This window comes from Hordeum vulgare, chromosome 1H (assembly GCF_904849725.1).
Source record: "Hordeum vulgare subsp. vulgare chromosome 1H, MorexV3_pseudomolecules_assembly, whole genome shotgun sequence".
Lineage (NCBI taxonomy): Eukaryota > Viridiplantae > Streptophyta > Magnoliopsida > Poales > Poaceae > Hordeum > Hordeum vulgare.
Genome location: NC_058518.1, coordinates 79,981,163 through 79,998,433, shown reverse-complemented (window position 1 = coordinate 79,998,433; position 17,271 = coordinate 79,981,163). Strand labels below are relative to the sequence as shown.

The 17,271-nt window shown below is 46.4% G+C and overlaps 1 protein-coding gene and 1 pseudogene across 1 annotated transcript; both read right to left on the bottom strand.

Annotated features, from left to right (window-relative positions):
- Window positions 1-7,058: 7,058 nt before the first annotated feature.
- Window positions 7,059-9,302, bottom strand: LOC123396906 (annotated as a pseudogene).
- Window positions 9,303-9,340: 38 nt separating this feature from the next.
- Window positions 9,341-17,068, bottom strand: LOC123396896 (replication protein A 70 kDa DNA-binding subunit C-like). The gene is made up of 9 exons (XM_045091673.1): window positions 16,668-17,068; window positions 12,850-13,322; window positions 11,951-12,342; window positions 11,362-11,692; window positions 11,122-11,299; window positions 10,824-10,940; window positions 10,682-10,756; window positions 10,604-10,613; window positions 9,341-10,318 (listed from the first exon to the last, which is right to left on the bottom strand). Exons 1-9 carry the CDS (start codon window positions 16,928-16,930, stop codon window positions 9,341-9,343), a joined length of 2,817 nt encoding a protein of 938 aa, XP_044947608.1. The 5' UTR covers window positions 16,931-17,068.
- Window positions 17,069-17,271: the final 203 nt, after the last annotated feature.

Genomic DNA, 17,271 nt, shown 5'->3' with positions numbered 1-17,271 from the left:
ACAAACCAATTGCAGGTACGGGTAAAGGTTACTTGACGCGAGCGCATTGATTGTTCATTTGGAGTTGCTTCTTCTTCTTCTTCTTCTTCATCGATCTAGGATGGGTTCCAGGCCGGCAGCCTGGGATAGCAAGGATGGACGTCGTTCTAATTTTCTCGTTTGTTTTCGTTCGTAGTCGGACCCTGCTCTTATTCATGATGATTATGTATTGTACTGATGTGACTCTGATGTAGCTTGTGGCGAGTGTAAGCCAATTCTATATATATAACTCTTCTTTTCAGTACATGTACTTGTAGCGATATCCATTCTTGCAACACGACGAGATGCGCTTCTATCCCTGACGAGGCCCTCGTGCCAAATTGAGGATAGGGTCGCATCTTGGGCGTGACATAATTGCTCCCTCATAATCACTATGGGTGAGCCGCTTTTCAGCACATCTTCTCAAGTCCATTGTCACCACAACGGACGGCAAGCTTCAAGCATGATATCTTCGTGATGTTTCACTTGAACTTGCACACTGCAATCTTGATGACGATCACGACTTGATGTTATCTTCCATGGGTTGTATGAGATCTTCCTCTTGACGCAAGCCCATGGAAACACACCTAACCCCACATAGAACTCTCACGAAGACCATGGGTTAGTACACAAAGCGTAATGGACAATGCTTACCATACCATGGGATCACTTGATCCCTCTCGGCACATCTTGCACGCTTTGTATGTTGATCAAATTGATTCACTCTTTCACTTAGTCTTGATCAACCTCGTGTGTTTAAGACCAATATTTGGTTAAAACCTTGAATACCACCTTTGTCATCATATAAACTCCTTGAAACCAACATATGGACTTCAAGAAGTGCCTATGGACAAATCCTTCGAATATAACTCAAGGCAACCATTAGTCCATATGGATTGTCATCAATTACCAAAACCACATATGTAGAAATATGCACTAACACATATGCGTGTTCTAATTTTGCTCGAGAGATAGCTCTTCATACACTTGTTAGAACATTGTGCCCCCATGTTTGGATTTGGTAACTGATGATAATTATTATGGAGTAATGGTTGCCTTGATTTATATCCGAAGGATTTGTCCATATGCATTTCTTGAAGTCCATTTGTTAGTTTCAAGGAGTTTATGTGATGACCAAGATGGTATTCAAGGATTTATCTGAAGATTGGTCATGTGAGAGTTGAGCTTATTGTAAGCATGTCTTGAAGAAGAAGATTGTGTGAACATTCATCTTTACCTTCAAGACATCATCTTTATGAAGAGAAGATAAGAAACGAGGTTCATCAAGACTAAGGCAAAGAATGATTCAAGTTGATCAACACACAAAGCATAAAAGATGTATCAAGTGGGATCACGTGATCTCATGGTATAGTAAGTATTGACCATTACGCTTTGTGTACTGAACATTGATCCTTGTGAGTGTTCTTTGTGGGGTTAGGTATATTTCCATGGGCTTGCATCAAGCGGAAGAACTCATACAACCCATGGAGGATGACATCAAGTGGTGATCGTCATCAAGGTTGCGGTGTACAAGTTCAAGTGAAGCATCACGGAGAGATCATGCTTGAAGCTTGTCATCTATTGTGGTGTCAATGGATTTGTGAAGATGTGACAAAGAGTGGCTCACTCATAATAGAGTATGAAGGAGAAATCAACTAGTCTTCATCAAGCCAAAGCAATCAAGAAAGGTGGTCCTACTTGAGGAAGTGAAGATCATCACCATATAGCTCAAGTGGACTTTGTGCAAGTTATAGGTTTTCCCTTGATAGGTTTTCTATTTTAACGGTCTCATGGTGGTAGTTAGGAGACCGTGTTATAGGTTCGATTGTCGTTCTATCAAGGGGGGGGCGGTCTTAAGTGAGTAGCTTGATCGTATTGTTCGTTGAGAGCTCAAACATCTGCATCCTTGCATCATCTTTCTTGGCTCTTGTTTGGTGTTTCTCTTTGTGAGTTTTTGAGATTATGGTCATCTTCATTACAAGCTCGAGTTCATCGATAACGAAGTTCATACGCATCTTCTATGATCTTTTCAATGTTGGAGTTTATGTCGATGCTTCTCTCGCGGAGGTTTCACTCCTTTATATCATAGGCATACTCACTTTTTGAATAGCATTTGTCGTCATCTATCCAGCAAGCTTGAGTTTGCTCAATTCGGAGCACATTTGCAGAAGTTATGGCAGTTATGTTGTTCCTGCATTCGCTCGTTCCTTGTGTTATGTTCATGAAGGAAACAAGCGGTTGTACCGCGCTCGCTAGCGCTAGTAACTAGTACCGCTCTGGGTAAGCGGTAGTACCGCCCCCAGGCGTAGTATCACCGCCCAGTACCGCGTGTTGTACCGTTGTGTGTGAAGTCTCGACTTTTCGTATCAGACTGGGCGGTTGTTGGGACGATAGTACGACGCAATAGTACCGCCCGCCACTACCGCTCAACTACTGCCTAACCTTCTCGACTCGGAACTCTCAGCGGACTTAAGGGCAACAGTAGGGCAAGGCACTACCGCTCTTGCGAGCGATAGTACTGCTTCAGTGGTACTACCCCTATTCCTGCCGCTGCCCCGTGTCCGAGGGCCTCTGCACTACAACCCTATAGTTAGTACCACTTGGGCGAGCGACAGCATCGCTCCATCGGCACTATCGAAACGTGGCCTTGTGTCATTACACTGTGCAGCACGCATGGCCGCCCAAGCAGTAGTACCGCTCCCATGAGCGGTAGTATCGCTTGTGTGCGGGCTCAGGGGGTAACGGTTGGATTTCCTCCACCTATAAAAGGGGGTCTCCTTCCTTAATGGACCTTATCCTTTGAACTCGTGTTCCCCCCCCCCCCTCCATTGTTGACCTTCTTCAAGCTTGTTATCTCTCAATCCCTCCAATGATTCTTGCTAGTTCTTTAGAGAAAAGAGAGAGGACATCTAGATCTATGTTTCCACCAACCACTTTCTCCTCTATGTGAGGGGAACCCCTTGGATCAAGATCTTGGAGTTCTTTGTGAGCTCCTTTTTCTTTTTATCATGTTCCTTCATAGCATTTCTTGTTGTGGTGGGATTTGGAAGTGAGGGACTTACGACCTCGTGTGTTCTTGACATTGCATTAGTTGCATCAGTTTGAGTTCTCCACGGTGATACGTGGAAGTGAATTGAGATGCTTAGTACTCTTGGGTGCTTGGTACCCTAGATCTTGTTCCTCTTGGTTTCTTTGGCATCCTAGGCGGTTGGTGGTGCCTCGGAGCTCAATCATTGTGGTGTAAAGCTTCGGACAAGCGCCAGGGTCTCCAATTAAGTTGTGGAGATTACCCTGAGCAATTAATATTGTTCCGATGACCGCGTCCAAGGGTTATCAAAGTATGCGGGTTAAGTGACTGTCCCCAAAGGTTGCCAATTGTACGGGTTCGATGACCACCCTCAAGGGTCCCTTAGTGAAACCAGGGCATCTTGCATTGGGCGAGGGCGTGAGGAGATTACGGTGGCCCTAGTGGCTTCTTGGAAAGCATTGTGCCTCCACACCGCTTCAAATGAAGATTAGCATCCTCAAGGGTGTGAACTTCAGGATATATCGTCGTCTCCATGTTCCTCGATTATCTCTTACCCAAGCCCTTTACTTATGCACTTTACTTTGTGATAACCATATTATTTATTGTTATATATCTTACTATCACTTAGTTGTTTATCTTGCTTAGCATAAGTTATTGGTGCACATAGATGAGGCTAGTTGTTTTAGGTTTTGTGCTTGACAAATTAAACGCTAGTTTTATTCCGCATTTGCTCAAGCTTAAACCGTAAATATTTTAAAACGCATATACACCCTCCCCCTCTCTAGGCGACATCCACGTCATTTCAACACCGATAAGGGATGTATGGATTCTTGAGAAGAGAGGAGTCGTGGATTACCTGAATCACCCCATCTATCCTACTCCTCCTCAGGAGAAGTTTACCACTGCTCGCCCCCCCCCCCTTGTCTCCGCCATTGGGGCAATGCAACAGCCCGTCAAGGTAACCCGCGGTAGCGACAACGGAACGAATTTTTTAACAATATTAACTTCTAACAAATTTGAAAAAACTATGCCTTGATTCAAAAAAAACTATGACCCGTCGGTCTCCCTTAAGCCGAAAAGGAGCTCTGCTCTTCGGTTTAGCTTAGGCCGAAGACAACTCTTCGACATAGTCTAGGCCGAAGAGCAGCAGAAATGAACGGAAAAGCACTCTTCGGTCTTCTCCTGGTCGAAGAGTGCTCACGCGTACAAAACACAATTAAGATACCCTCAAATAAAAATGTTATCAACATGAAACATCTCCCTATCGTCGAAACAATCTATTTTGATATAAAAATCATCTTAATCTAAGGTTGTATGCAAAACTATAAAGTCAAAACAAGACTAGAGGGCCAAATCAGCACTCACTTCATACAAACCGAGTGGATTTGCCTCGATGAGACCGTATGGATATCAGGAATTTTGGGCCATTCATTCTTACTAGTTGGTTTCTTTCAACTATCAAAAACCCTAACTTCACTCGCATAGGAATCTTTGGTAATTTTTCAAATCCATTCGGAGACTCCGAGTGGTTTTGTTCGGTCTCATCGAGTGGACATGACCAACCTTCTATACTTTTTGGTATTCCACATGGAATTTGTGTGGTCTCACAAAGGGTGTCCGTTACAAATTTTCTGACATCAGGCGGTCTCACCAAGTCAAATCCAGTTGGTCTGTACGAAGTGATTCCGCAACTTTTGCCTCCTAACCTTGTTCAACTTCTACCTCCTGACCTTGTTCTGGCTCTACATGTTACATACGACCTCGAATTAAGACAATTTTTCTATCAAAGTCGACCATTTAAACGACAGAAAGATTTTTCATATTAATAACATTTTCATTTGACAACATCTTAATTACGTATTTTGCTCATGAGCACTCTTTTTTTTGAACTGGGAACATTTCATTCCATTAATGACCGCGCCAACCGGAATCGGCGGCAACAAGACCTTGGGCAAAGGTAGGAGCAAGACCCGGCCATACGGCTTGGGGCGCAAGCACCATCTTCGACCCATGCAGCGCAATAACGTGTGCAACCTTATTACAAGCCCGTGGACAATGAACAATGTCGAAAGAAATAAAATTTAGAGAAGAAAAAACTTTGATCTCTTTAAACAAAGCACCGTCTGGAGCAAGGTCATAACTAGATGTCTTGATCGCCGAGACCAGCAGAGTTGCATATGTTTCCACCACCGCATTGCCAATGCCCAACTCTTGTGCCTTGTATATAGCTCGGATACAAGTTTCAGCTTCAGCTTGTAATGCATCGTTGACATGATCTAGCCGTCCCGCAGCAGCAACCACGACATCCCCTCATGATCCCTGATGATATATCCCCAACCCCCTGTCAAACTTTCCTTGTTGAAACTGCCATCGGTATTTATTTTGAGTATGCCGGCTACTGGTTTTGTCCATCCTTTAAGAGGCTTCTCCTGTGCTTGTTTCACCCCACCAAAGAACTCTCTGTACTCATCTGTTGTTCGTTTTGTCTAACAAACCAGTGTTTCGACATTGATTTGTGTCTTCTCCACTCTGTATTTGTTTCGCGCATTCCACCAGTTCCACAACTTCAAGGGGTCCGGAGAGCAACACATGCATTACTTCCATTCATTTTTGCCGCTCTTCGGCCTAGACTACATCAAAGAGTTACCGTAGGCCTAAGCTAGGTCCAAGAATTCCTTTTCGGCCTAAGGGAGGCCGACAGGCTCATAATTTTTTTTAATTAAGGGTACTAGTAAGCATGCACGTGCAATGCACGAATAACCGTACACAGAAAATTCCCTGCTCATAATTAGCAAAAATCACACATCCAAGGCAATCAACATGGTGAATTTCTCCGTAAAGAACATATGGGATATTTATTGTCTGTATACTCCCTCCGTGCCTAAATATATGTCTTTTTGAAAAATTCTATGCACTACATACGTATGCATATAGACATTTTTAGAGTGTAGATTTACTAATTTTGATCCATATGTGATTTATATTCGAAAATTTAAAAAGATTTATAATTAGGAATGGAGGGAGTAGTCAAAATAGAATCAAATATTCCATAATGTTTCTTTTCTCTAATGCAAACTTCATAGGACTCATTAGAATTCAAAAAACTTACACGTCTCATTAGAATTCAAAAAATGAATTCCTAAATCTCACAGTTTCAATCTACGATATTTACAATCATGCATGTGGAATGATTTTGGAGTGCATCCATTTACTCCTTGAGTTTAAATCTTGTTGACTTATCCTTTTTTTAAACAAACGATGGGTATGTAATCGTGTACATACAAACACACGTACTAATATATGCTATTTATGTGATTATAGAAGTACTAATTATGTATAAAGATCAACAGAGGTTCATAGACGCTCGCGTGTGGATCTGAAACCTCCATGCTCTATCCTTCTATAATATACAACTAAAAATAATATATATTTACGAAGACAAGACAAAAGTCGGAAAAAGAAGAAAAAATTCCCTTCTCTGATGACACAAACAGGTCAAGGTCAGACTACCATTTAGTGAGCAAGAAAGATTGCAGGCATGACCAAAAATGATAGTTTGCAGACGGCAATTGAAGATATGATCTCAAGGGTCCATGCACAAAAGACTAACATTAAAGGTGAATAACAATGTATGATAAGAAGTGGTAGTAAATCTTAGGTCAAGAAAAATACCCAAGAGAAAATATGTACCGATTGTCGAAAGAGCCTGACCAGCAGCAAACATGCATGGGAGATTTTACCACTAAAGAAGCTGCTCCATTTGATATGCTCTAAAAACACTAATGAAATTATGAAGCACTCCTCCGCAACTTTGGAGATTTAGGTATACACACTGAGTTTACAATGTGTCAGATATGTGACAAAAAAGCATAACCTACGGGAATAATGGAAGTACAAGTAAGTTATATGCATGAATAAAACAGAACCTACAAGAACATAGGGGCAAAAAATTCAGAACACGGAAAATTTACATATGCCTAGAAGGTCACTGACCAAAGATTGAGATAAATGGTCAAGGGTTCTTCTTAGTTGACCGGCGCTCGCTTTCCAGCTCACCCACCCGATCACGTGCTTGCCGGAGTTCCAACTGGAGGTTAGCAACATAAGATGCATCTTGCTGCTCATCCAGAAGATTTAGTTGGCTGGCTTTCAGATAGGCATCATGTGATTCCATTCTTTTCATGTTATCAGGCTCCCATTTTGTTGCTTTCTCCATAGTGGTAACATGTAGCATAGGTGAAGCACCATGAAACTGTACCTGCAGAATTAAATCCGTCAGTTCTTACAAATAATTTTGCATACCACTACATGTGAAATAGTCAAGATTATAGTTGACTTCTGACTCACCTTGTGAAGCTCTTCACTCTTTCGCTCCAAAACAGAAATTGGGCTTGAAACCTCATTCTTAAGATTCTGGTGATGACCCAACGTGCTACAACAAATATTGGCATACAGATATTGCTACAACAACATCATGGCATGTAAATGAATGGCAAGAGATTATTGACCCACTTGTAAACCCAAAATTTTGTCGCTTCCCATCTCAATTAGAAGATTCCTCAGTTTAGACTCCACTTCAGAGTTAACACGCGAGTCATAGATCCACTTGCTGTTAGTTGAGGGACTGCATGTCATACTCCTGATATCAATGAAATCATAAATTAGCAAATTCGAAAAAGATGATCCCTACAAAGCTGATGCAAACATAAGCATGACGCGCATCTCACCCTAGCAAAGTTGATTCAGCAAATGGCCTCATGATGTCTAGATAAACTATGCTAACATTCAGTGAAGCCGAAAGCCCTGCAGGTATAAATGAAAAACTGCCACTGTGATGCTGGAAATATCAGAGGAATGTACAAGTCCAAGAGACCAAGACATGCCTCTAAGAAGATTCAAGACCCTCATGAAAATTACCGCATCCCCAGGGAAAGCGTCAACCTCACAGCAAGAAAACCTCCATTTAACACCGGACTCTTGGTTGACAAACCCAACACAGCTTACAGGAAAGTAATTAAAGTACCAGGATGAGGATCTCCGTTGAAGAAACCGTCAATGTATATTTGATGAGCATAAGCACGGGTTATCTCTTCAACGAGTTTTTTTCTTATCGACACCATATTCTTCCAATGAATCATTGGCATGTAAGTGAATTCCATCCATGTATTCCAGAATCAGAATCTTTTCAGTAGACTGATACAGAAAAGAATGGGTCAGATGATGGTCCCGGTTCACGTGATTTGCAAACACTAATGCAAGACAAACAGAATAAAGTTTAGGCTGCCAATTAATACCTGAATAATTTCTGGTATCAGTACATCAACATCACTGGAAACACTGCCACTCCCACCTTCAGTTTTCCAACTAAGATTCTTCGAGACGGTCCTAGTGTTCTCTGAAAGTAGATTTTGCACCTTACATCATCATGATGACCTCTTTATGAATGACTATACCTAAGAATCTGAGCAAGGAGAAGTACCTGCTTCATGATTGAAATCAAGTTCCTTGGGTGCCTCCTTGCACCATTCATCAATCATTGGGTTGAAGTCATATTGAGGTTCTGCCCATGCAATCCATTCGATCAATGATTTTGCATTCTTCAAATCCTGACCACAGATGAAAAGTTGCAATAGCAATCCTACTTATCTTACAAAACGCTATTCACATAAAAGAAAAGAACCTCTAATATGATCTCTTTGATACCATCATGCTGAACTTTCACATCCATCTTCCAGAGTTGCACGATGAACCTGTGCTATCTGTCAAGAAGTGTTCATTCACTTGAGCATATTACGAATTTACACCAGTGAAAGTATAGTTCATTTGGGAGGCATGGAACTTACTGATGCGGTTGCAAGAGGGTCAAGGTCAAAAGTAGCAAAGAGTTCACTCATGGGTTTACCAAGTTCTTTTTCTATGGTTCCACGAACCTGCACACGACAGACAAAAACCAAGACTAAGATAAAATGCATTACAGTTATGCTATCTGGTGATGCCAGTTTGATTGGTCACAAATGAATAGAAGTACAGTTACTTATGGTACCATTTACTAATGAAGAGGAAATGCATACCTCTTTTTTCTTTCTTTCTTGAGAGTAACTAATGAAGAGGAAATGCATACCTCTTCAAGAGGGCGTGGAGGAAGCGAGTCCTACAATTACTTCAGGACCTCTATGCACGGCTCGGGAAGCACGTCCGCTCTGGTGAACAAATACTGGCCCATCTTCACCCACAAACCTTCTAGCTCTATCAACATGAGTGAGTTCAGCGAATCAACTTGAATAATTCATGCGGCTACAAAGATACAAACTGTAAAGATGAACTGTTGTGGGAAGCGAGGCGGAGGAGGAGCAGGATCTGGGACGGACCCGTAACTCGCGCCGATGGGCTTCTTCCTGGACAGGGACGTGGCGAGCGGGGGAGGCGGATGGCGTCCTGCGGCGCGAGCGGGGGGAGGCGGGGCGAGCGCGGCACGTGGCGAGCGGGGCGAGCGGGGGAGGCGGCGCGGCGTCCTGCAGCGCGAGCGGGGGGAGGCGGGGTGAGCGCGGCCCGGCCGGCGAGCGAGGCGAGCGGCGGGGCGAGCGCGGCGAGCGGCGCGGCGTGGCGGCTCGCTCGCCGGCCGGGCGAGCGCGTCGCGAGCGGCGGGGCGAGCGGCAGGCGCGGCGGGGGGAGCGATGCGGCGGCCTGGATGGCCGAGCGGGGAGCGGCACGGGGGCGGCGGCGGCCAAGCGGGGCGCGGCGCGGGGAGAGCGCAGCGGGGGCGGCACGGCGCGGGAAGAGCGGGGTGCGACGCGGGGCGAGCGGGATCGGCGCTGAGAGGAGGGCGGCGGTGACGCGGCACGGGGGGCGGCGGCCAAGCGGGGCGCGGCGCGGGGTGGGGAGAGCGGGGTGCGGCGTGGAGCGAGCGCAGCGGGGCGCGGCAGGGCGCGGGTAGCGGCGCGGGACGAGCGGAAGCGGAGGGCGGCGATGGCAGGGCGGGAGAGGAGGGCGGCGGTGGCGCGGGGCCAACGGTGGCGGTACTCGACGACGGGAGAGAAGGGTCGCGGCGGCGGGTCGGGAGAGGAGGGCGGCTCGAGGGCGGGGAGCGGGGTCGCGGCAGCTTGGCGAGCGGGAGCAGCGCGCGGGGGCGAGTAGGAGCGGCGGGCGATCGGGGTGAGCGGGGCGAGGGCTTGCGGGAGCAGTTCCAGATCGGGGTGAGGAGGCGGCGGACGGGGAGAGGGAGTTGGACGCAGAAAGTTCCGTTGATAGAGTATGTTCAGCCAATTGTAATTGCTAAGTACACCCAGCAGACGATGGATTAACAAGGGCTGTTAGATTAAGATATGTGGGATTAATCGTGGGATGCTGATTGGTTGTTTTTTTTGTGAGGCGTTTGATGGGGTGTCTGTAGTGTAATTCTTATTCGATTGTTTAATAATAGTATAGATACAATTTTTTGATTTTGATTTTGTTAAGCTTATCACATAAAGGTTAATAAAGTGCTAATACAAGGTCCATAGATACATAGATAGCGACTAGCAAGTGAACAACGGTAGCGAACACACACAGGGCAGGTACATTCGACAAACTGTACAAAACGCGCAACTAAAGCCCAATCAAGATGCTATATGATCGACAGAGTACTTCAGACATTACCAACATAGGCATCCCCCCCGATGCGGCGCAGCACCGTTCCCAGAAGCCTGTTGCTCGAGGGGCACTAGCCTGAGCCGGACAGTCCGGCGAGATGCACAGGCTGATTATTTTTTAAGCCCAGACCACCCGAGCTGCCGGTACCACCTGCCAAAGAGTAGGGGGCTGGGCAGTTACTAGGATAGTGCCCAAACTGATCACTTCTGAAGCAGAAACCAAGGCCGCCATTGGCGTTTCCAGCAGAAGAGCCGTAGGAGACGGCCTGCTTTGGACAGCCTCTAGCCCAGTGCCCATGCTGATTGCATTTGTAGCACTGGCGAGTTTCGGATGCAGAAGAGCCGTATGAACTAGGCTGCCCTGGACAGTCTTTGGCCCAGTGCCCACGCTGACTGCATTTGTAACACTGGTAAGTTTCGGATGCAGAAGAGCCGTATAAACTAGGCTGCCCTGGACAGTCTATTGCCCAGTGCCCATGCTGATTGCATTTGCTGCACGGGCGAGCTTCAGATGCAGAAGAGACATATGAATTAGCCTGACCTGGACAGTCTCTGGTCCAGTGCCCAGGCTGATTGCATTTGCTGCACGGGCAAGCTTCAGATGCAGAAGAGACATATGAACTAGCCTGACCTGGACAGTCTTTGGTCCAGTGCCCAGGTGAGCTTTGGATGCAGAAGAGTCATATGGCGTGAAGTCCCAACCTGTTGCTGGTAGCTGGATATCCATGGCTGCAGGGCAGTTCTGCACGTTGTGCCCAGTGGAACCACAACTGCAGGCCTGCACATAACGTGCTGCTGATGGTGCATTAGGCATCCTGCCAGATACCTTAGCTTGCTGTCCGGCTTCTGAGATGGTGAAACCAGCGGTTGTAGCAGTAGCAACACCATTCACAACAGGGGCCGAGCTTCCAAGGTCAAAAACACGACTCTTGTTTGATGTGTGGTCCAATCTTTCAGCTTTCACAATGCTGATTTTGACACGCGCCTCGCCACTAAAGGTTTCTTCCAAGACTTTCAGCTTCAACAGATATTGCTGGTAACAGGCCCCATGTATTATTCCTCCGAATCGTGCGTCATCTAGATCTACATTTTTTATCATGAACAGCTCTTCCGCTGAGAGGCCAATTATTTCCTGGCCAGCTTCTTGGAACGCAGTAGCATTGGTAGTCCCAGTGTGATCCTGGATCTTGCACTGAAACAAGTACCGATACTCACAATTTTGAGAGCTCTGCTGGCATTTGTGACAATGCCACATTCCATCACCATTGTTTGTTACCTTTTTGTTGCAGCGCTTACCATTAACCTCCGTCGTGCAAGCTGGATAAGAAATTTTCTCGGTGCTGATGTGTGAAATTGTAGCTTCAACAGTGACCCAATCTGGCTGATCTGATCGCCCCAAGTTCTCGTCCTTGATCTGCGCAACTGTTTTTCGGAAATACATCTTGCCCATGCTTGAGGTTTCCTGAGATAAAGAAGTGCAAACTGCTAATTTTCCTTCATTTATGTACCACTGCATCAGTTTTTCTGCATCAGGCAAGTCTGGATTTATTTTTAACAGGGTTGAGCTGATTGTGCCCACAGATTTGCCGTTGAATTCACAGATGCGGCCACCTTTCAAGGCAAGTATAGGATTAGAACCAGAAATGCACATCGAGTGCAGCAGCTGACCTTCGGCATTACAGACATTTCCCCATAAGGTAATTTCCACACTACAACCAGACATGACCTTCAGTTGAAGGGTTCTTTTCTGGGTTTCCACACCACCCTTCCGCGTTATTATAACAGAAGGGCTAACTGATGTAACAATCCCAAGCAAATCAACCATAGCTCCCTTGTCCATATTTACTAGTATTTCACTGATCTGTTGGAAATTATATTGCTGCCAAGGGATGCCGCTGTCGTCACTGCAACAAATTTCTATAGATGTTGAACTATCCAAAATCAGTTCGTACGCACTGTTTAAACAGCTAACCAACTTCTGCACTCGTTTCAACAACCCTCCAGATATGAAGTACACATTTCCAACAACAAGCTGGTCAGAGAATTGAGCAACCATCGAACCAAAGCATGTTGCACGAATTTCTCCACCCCGTGCATCAAGGAGGTCAAATGATAAGGCTTTCCCGTGCAAGTGATTAGTCTTTGCAGTGACCCTGCCCTTGATTGTCCATCTACCTTGGTATGGGTTCAAGAAAGCAAAAGGGGTGACAGGAGTGCCATTGTTAGCAACAGATCCTCTATTCACATATACTGGAGGTGGCTGCTGGCACGAAAACTCTGTAGGGTGTGGGTCAAAGCCCTGACAAGTGGGACAAACTGCAGGCATTTTGCCTTGATGAGAGTTCAGTGAAAGCTGCTGCATCTTGGCATTTATTGTGTCTTGCTTTAGCACTGAACCATGAAGTCCACTGAACGGCAGATTGTTCACAGCATTTTCTTCCCTTGCGGCAATAGAAGAGCGCAACAGACCTTGATCAGGAGAAAATGCCATTTCATTAACACCATGCTCAGCCCTTGACCCATGGATGCCCAGGCTACCAGAACAGGACCTGGTATTTGGTTCAGCAGCATTGACCTGATAACTTGAAGGACTCCCTATCAGTGTGCACTCAGTTTGCACTACTTCAAGTTGGATAACAATGATGACCCTGAAACAAAAGCCCGATATACGTCAGAAATATTATAGAATTGTCAATGGACAAGGCATATATAAGTAGCTCTACCATATAAAAGGGACCCTTATACTCTGGTAAGATAAAATGAAATGAAGAGAAGTTTCCTAAGCCCAGAGCCTCTCTTCCACAACAGGACAAGCCCTGTCACCAGATTGTGGAGGCCAGGTGACATCCCTGTTCTTCAAACCATTATCCTACCCTAAGTATCTTGTTGGATCAAGGTTAACATTTGGTATCAGATGGTTAGCAACAGGGTTTACGATGCTCAGTTAGTGAGCGCCATGATATGATGGGCTTCATGACTTCGCCGCCTAGGGCTTCCAACCTTCAAAGGCCATGAAGACCTAGAAGTCTGGAACCACTTCCAATGTATTAGGGAGTTTGAACATGATTTGGTAAGAGTTTTGTCAACCGCTTCAGTTGTCACTTTGAGAATGCCACTCTCTCCTCAGTGTGGCACTTTATCCTGGCATGACCAGTGAGGGCCTGGGCAGGCTCTTCTACAAGAATGGTCCATTCAGGTTCAGGCTCCTGGGGATGGACATCATTCGATCATCGGCAATAGATGCGTACTTCACTCCCCCTCAACAAGGTGGATTCTAGAAATGAAACCTCGGATGCCAGCTGTCTACCAGAAAGGGTTGTAATGTTATGGCCTAAAAGTATGCACATTCAATGCAATTGGTATGTAACACATGTCTTAGTCAGAAACCAGCAGAATTAAAGAAGATACTAAAGATAGAGTCAACACAATAGTAAAAGATATATGTTTTAGTAATAAAAAGGAGAAATAAGAGTTTGTTAGGAAAGTAGAGACACTGCTTGTGGTGGTCAAGTCAAGTCTTCTCTCCCTATAGAAGGGACCCCATGCACTCCACCAAAATCAAGCAATGAAATAAACAGAAGTTCTCTAGCCTCAAAACTTCTCTTCCACGCCAGGGAGCCTTGCCACACAAGTGTTGTTATACATGTGTATATACATCTATTATTCTCAACAAATCAAAACAACATGTAATATTAGAGGTGCCACAATAACTAGATGAAGAAACTCATATAAATCCACTCGGTGACAACTAACAGTCCTTGGTAACAATCAAAAGGCAAGTTCCCACGTGAATGAGGAGAAAGAAATGAATCTGGAGGTTAGTTTGATGATATAACTGTTGGAGTGGTGGAGGGCATTATGTTAAACAACTATAGTGGTGGATACAAATTGTTTAAGAACTCCATAGTTTATATTGTGGTGGATACATACTGTTTAAGAAGTCTATAGTCTACATAATACGGAACAGATTCTGTATAAGGATGCAATATATGAGTAATACATACATAAGAGGAATCAGATTGGCATGGCCGCATGGTCTCCAATAGGCACTTTAATTGCTTTTTGTAGTCAATACACTAGTAATAATGTAATATTGTAATAGCATATACATGCTAGTACTTTTTTTTTTTGAAATGGTCACCGGGGGAAGACTACCTGAATATATTTCAAAGTGGCCAGTATGCCAGGATAGTGATCCAGTTTATAAGGAAAATCAGATCGAAAACCTTAACAAGTTGACCGGTTTATGAGGAAAACCGGACCAAAAACCATACAGGTAACATGGGTAAAAGAAAGGAAAAGGCCCCAAACCTAGATAGCAGACATAGGACCATATCACCACAAGAGACACAAGTAGTTGTGGGGTGTCATCTAGAGATCACAATACCAAGTACTTCGCAAAAGCCAAGTGAGGCATCTTGCACCATCTTTGAGCAAAGATGAACCGAAAGAACACCGAGAGCACAAAGCTCGCCGCAACAGAACGGCAACCATGAGAGGGTCTTGAGAAGGCATCATGAGAAGCGGTGGAAAGTGAAGCAAACGAGGGCGGTTTGTGGAGCAGTCGAAGAAGAAGAAGCGGAGGTAAGACGAGAATAGGTGCACTCCAGACCACGCCTCCAAGGAGGTTTACGACACAAGGGAGCGATGCCGTGGTCAATCAAATACAAGATCCAATCATGGATTTCTCCCAGAGTTCACCTAGTCACCGTCAGGCCGAGGATCAAACAGCGCCATCAATATGGAAACGACGTGAAGCGTCGCCGCTGTCAGTTAGCAGCATCTAGCCGATCATGGATTTCTCCCAATCCCCGGCCTTTCCCAATCAGCTAGCAGCGGCGGGGGGTGAGGCAGGGACGGGCCTGGTGGCTAGGGGTCAAGGATGGCTCGCACGAGCCAAGGTCGTGCGGAACGCGCACGGGGGTGTGTCGGGTGCGACCAGAGTCCGAGCTTGCCCAGAACGTGCACAGGAGCGCGAGCAGAGGCCGGAGCGAGATCGAGGAGGACTGGGGGTGAAGAAGAAGGTGTCGTGTGCACACGGGAGCGTACCGAGGGCTGAATGAGTGGGTGGTTGTGGTTGGCATGCGCCGACTGCGAGGATGCAGAGGTGGGCGTGGATCTGAATCTGGCGAGCGGAAGGAGGCCGAGGAGAGGTGCGGACATCTATGATGCAAATTCTAATATTCACATTGTCACACGAGCCATTCTCGAACCATAAGGCAGGCGTGTCATTTATATTGGAAAAAAATCTCCAAAATGGTATGAAGCTAAACAAACACGAAGGGTGGCGCGGACATTAAACCACACAAACAAAAGGTAACACGTACAGGCAGAAGCCTAAGATCAGGAAAATGGAAGTCCTATCTAGCCAATAAACTAGTGCTGTCAGGTGGGCCTTGCGTGCAGCAAAAACATCTATCTGATAATGGAGGGTTTGTGTGCTCTAACGTAGTACATCAAAATAACTGTTATGAACTCCAAATATAAATCTTTGTTTCTATATAAATAGACAAGGCTAGATCTCAAGGCGACAGCACAAATGCACAAGTCAGTCTTCTAGTTCTGTACCAAATGAACCAGCTAGGCTAGACAGCTACCCATCGGCGCCGTAGATTGACTACATAACTCCGTTGCAACTTACTGTACTAGTAAAATGTAAAAAAGTTCGGTCATGTACACAACACAGCAAAAGCAGCACTCACAAATGCGCATTATTAGCATGTAATGCAAGGAATCAACTACAAGCCCGCGGAGCGCTTGCATGCACCAGCCACAAAAGTATAGCCATAGATCTCGCGGGATACTGCCTGCACGGTCACCGGGTGGGGGAAATTAGCATAGGAAACCGTGCAGAACCCTAGCATCCCCACCCCCACCCCCACCCCATTTATTAGCACACAAGAAGCACATCAAAACCCTAATCCGTCTAGTAGAACAACCAATGTAGATCGCGGGGGGTTGGGTGAGAGGGCGAATGAGCGATTGGCCGTCACCTTCGGTTGCAGACGTAGTCGAGGACGCGTATGACGGTGCCGTCGCGGAGGCGGCCGGTCCTTACGAGGCTGTCGAGGGAGGGGACGAGGATCCCCTCCTGGGAGTGCACGCCGTCGGAGAGCAGGAAGCGGTACCGGTCCGTGGCGCCGCGGCGGGCGGGGGCGCCCACCACCTGCAGCACCGGCCGCAGCCCTCGCTGCAGCCGCGACATCGCCGCCACCGCGCCGTGGGTCAGGTCCACCTCCATAGCACCTCCCCCCATGCCGCCGCGGCAGTGGAGTGGAGCTGAGTCCCGAGAGAGAGAGAGGGCCTGGCTTCTCGAAGAAGGTTCAGGGAGAGGAGCGAGAGGAGGGAGAGGGTTCACGGGCGAGTGTGAGAGAGCGAGGGTGTCTGTTGGGGTTTGGAACGGAGGGGGATGGGGACGGGCCTGGGCGCAGTTATTCGTTGGGAGTGGGCGGTGGCGTAGGAGGGAAGCCGCGGGCTTGTGTCCCGAATTCCGAGGCGGGTCGTGCCGCGGGTGGGAGCAGCCGCGTGTTAGCGCTTTGCGAGTGCACTATGGCGTGTGTGATTCCCAGGGGATGCACGTCTGGTTGCTCACGGCAT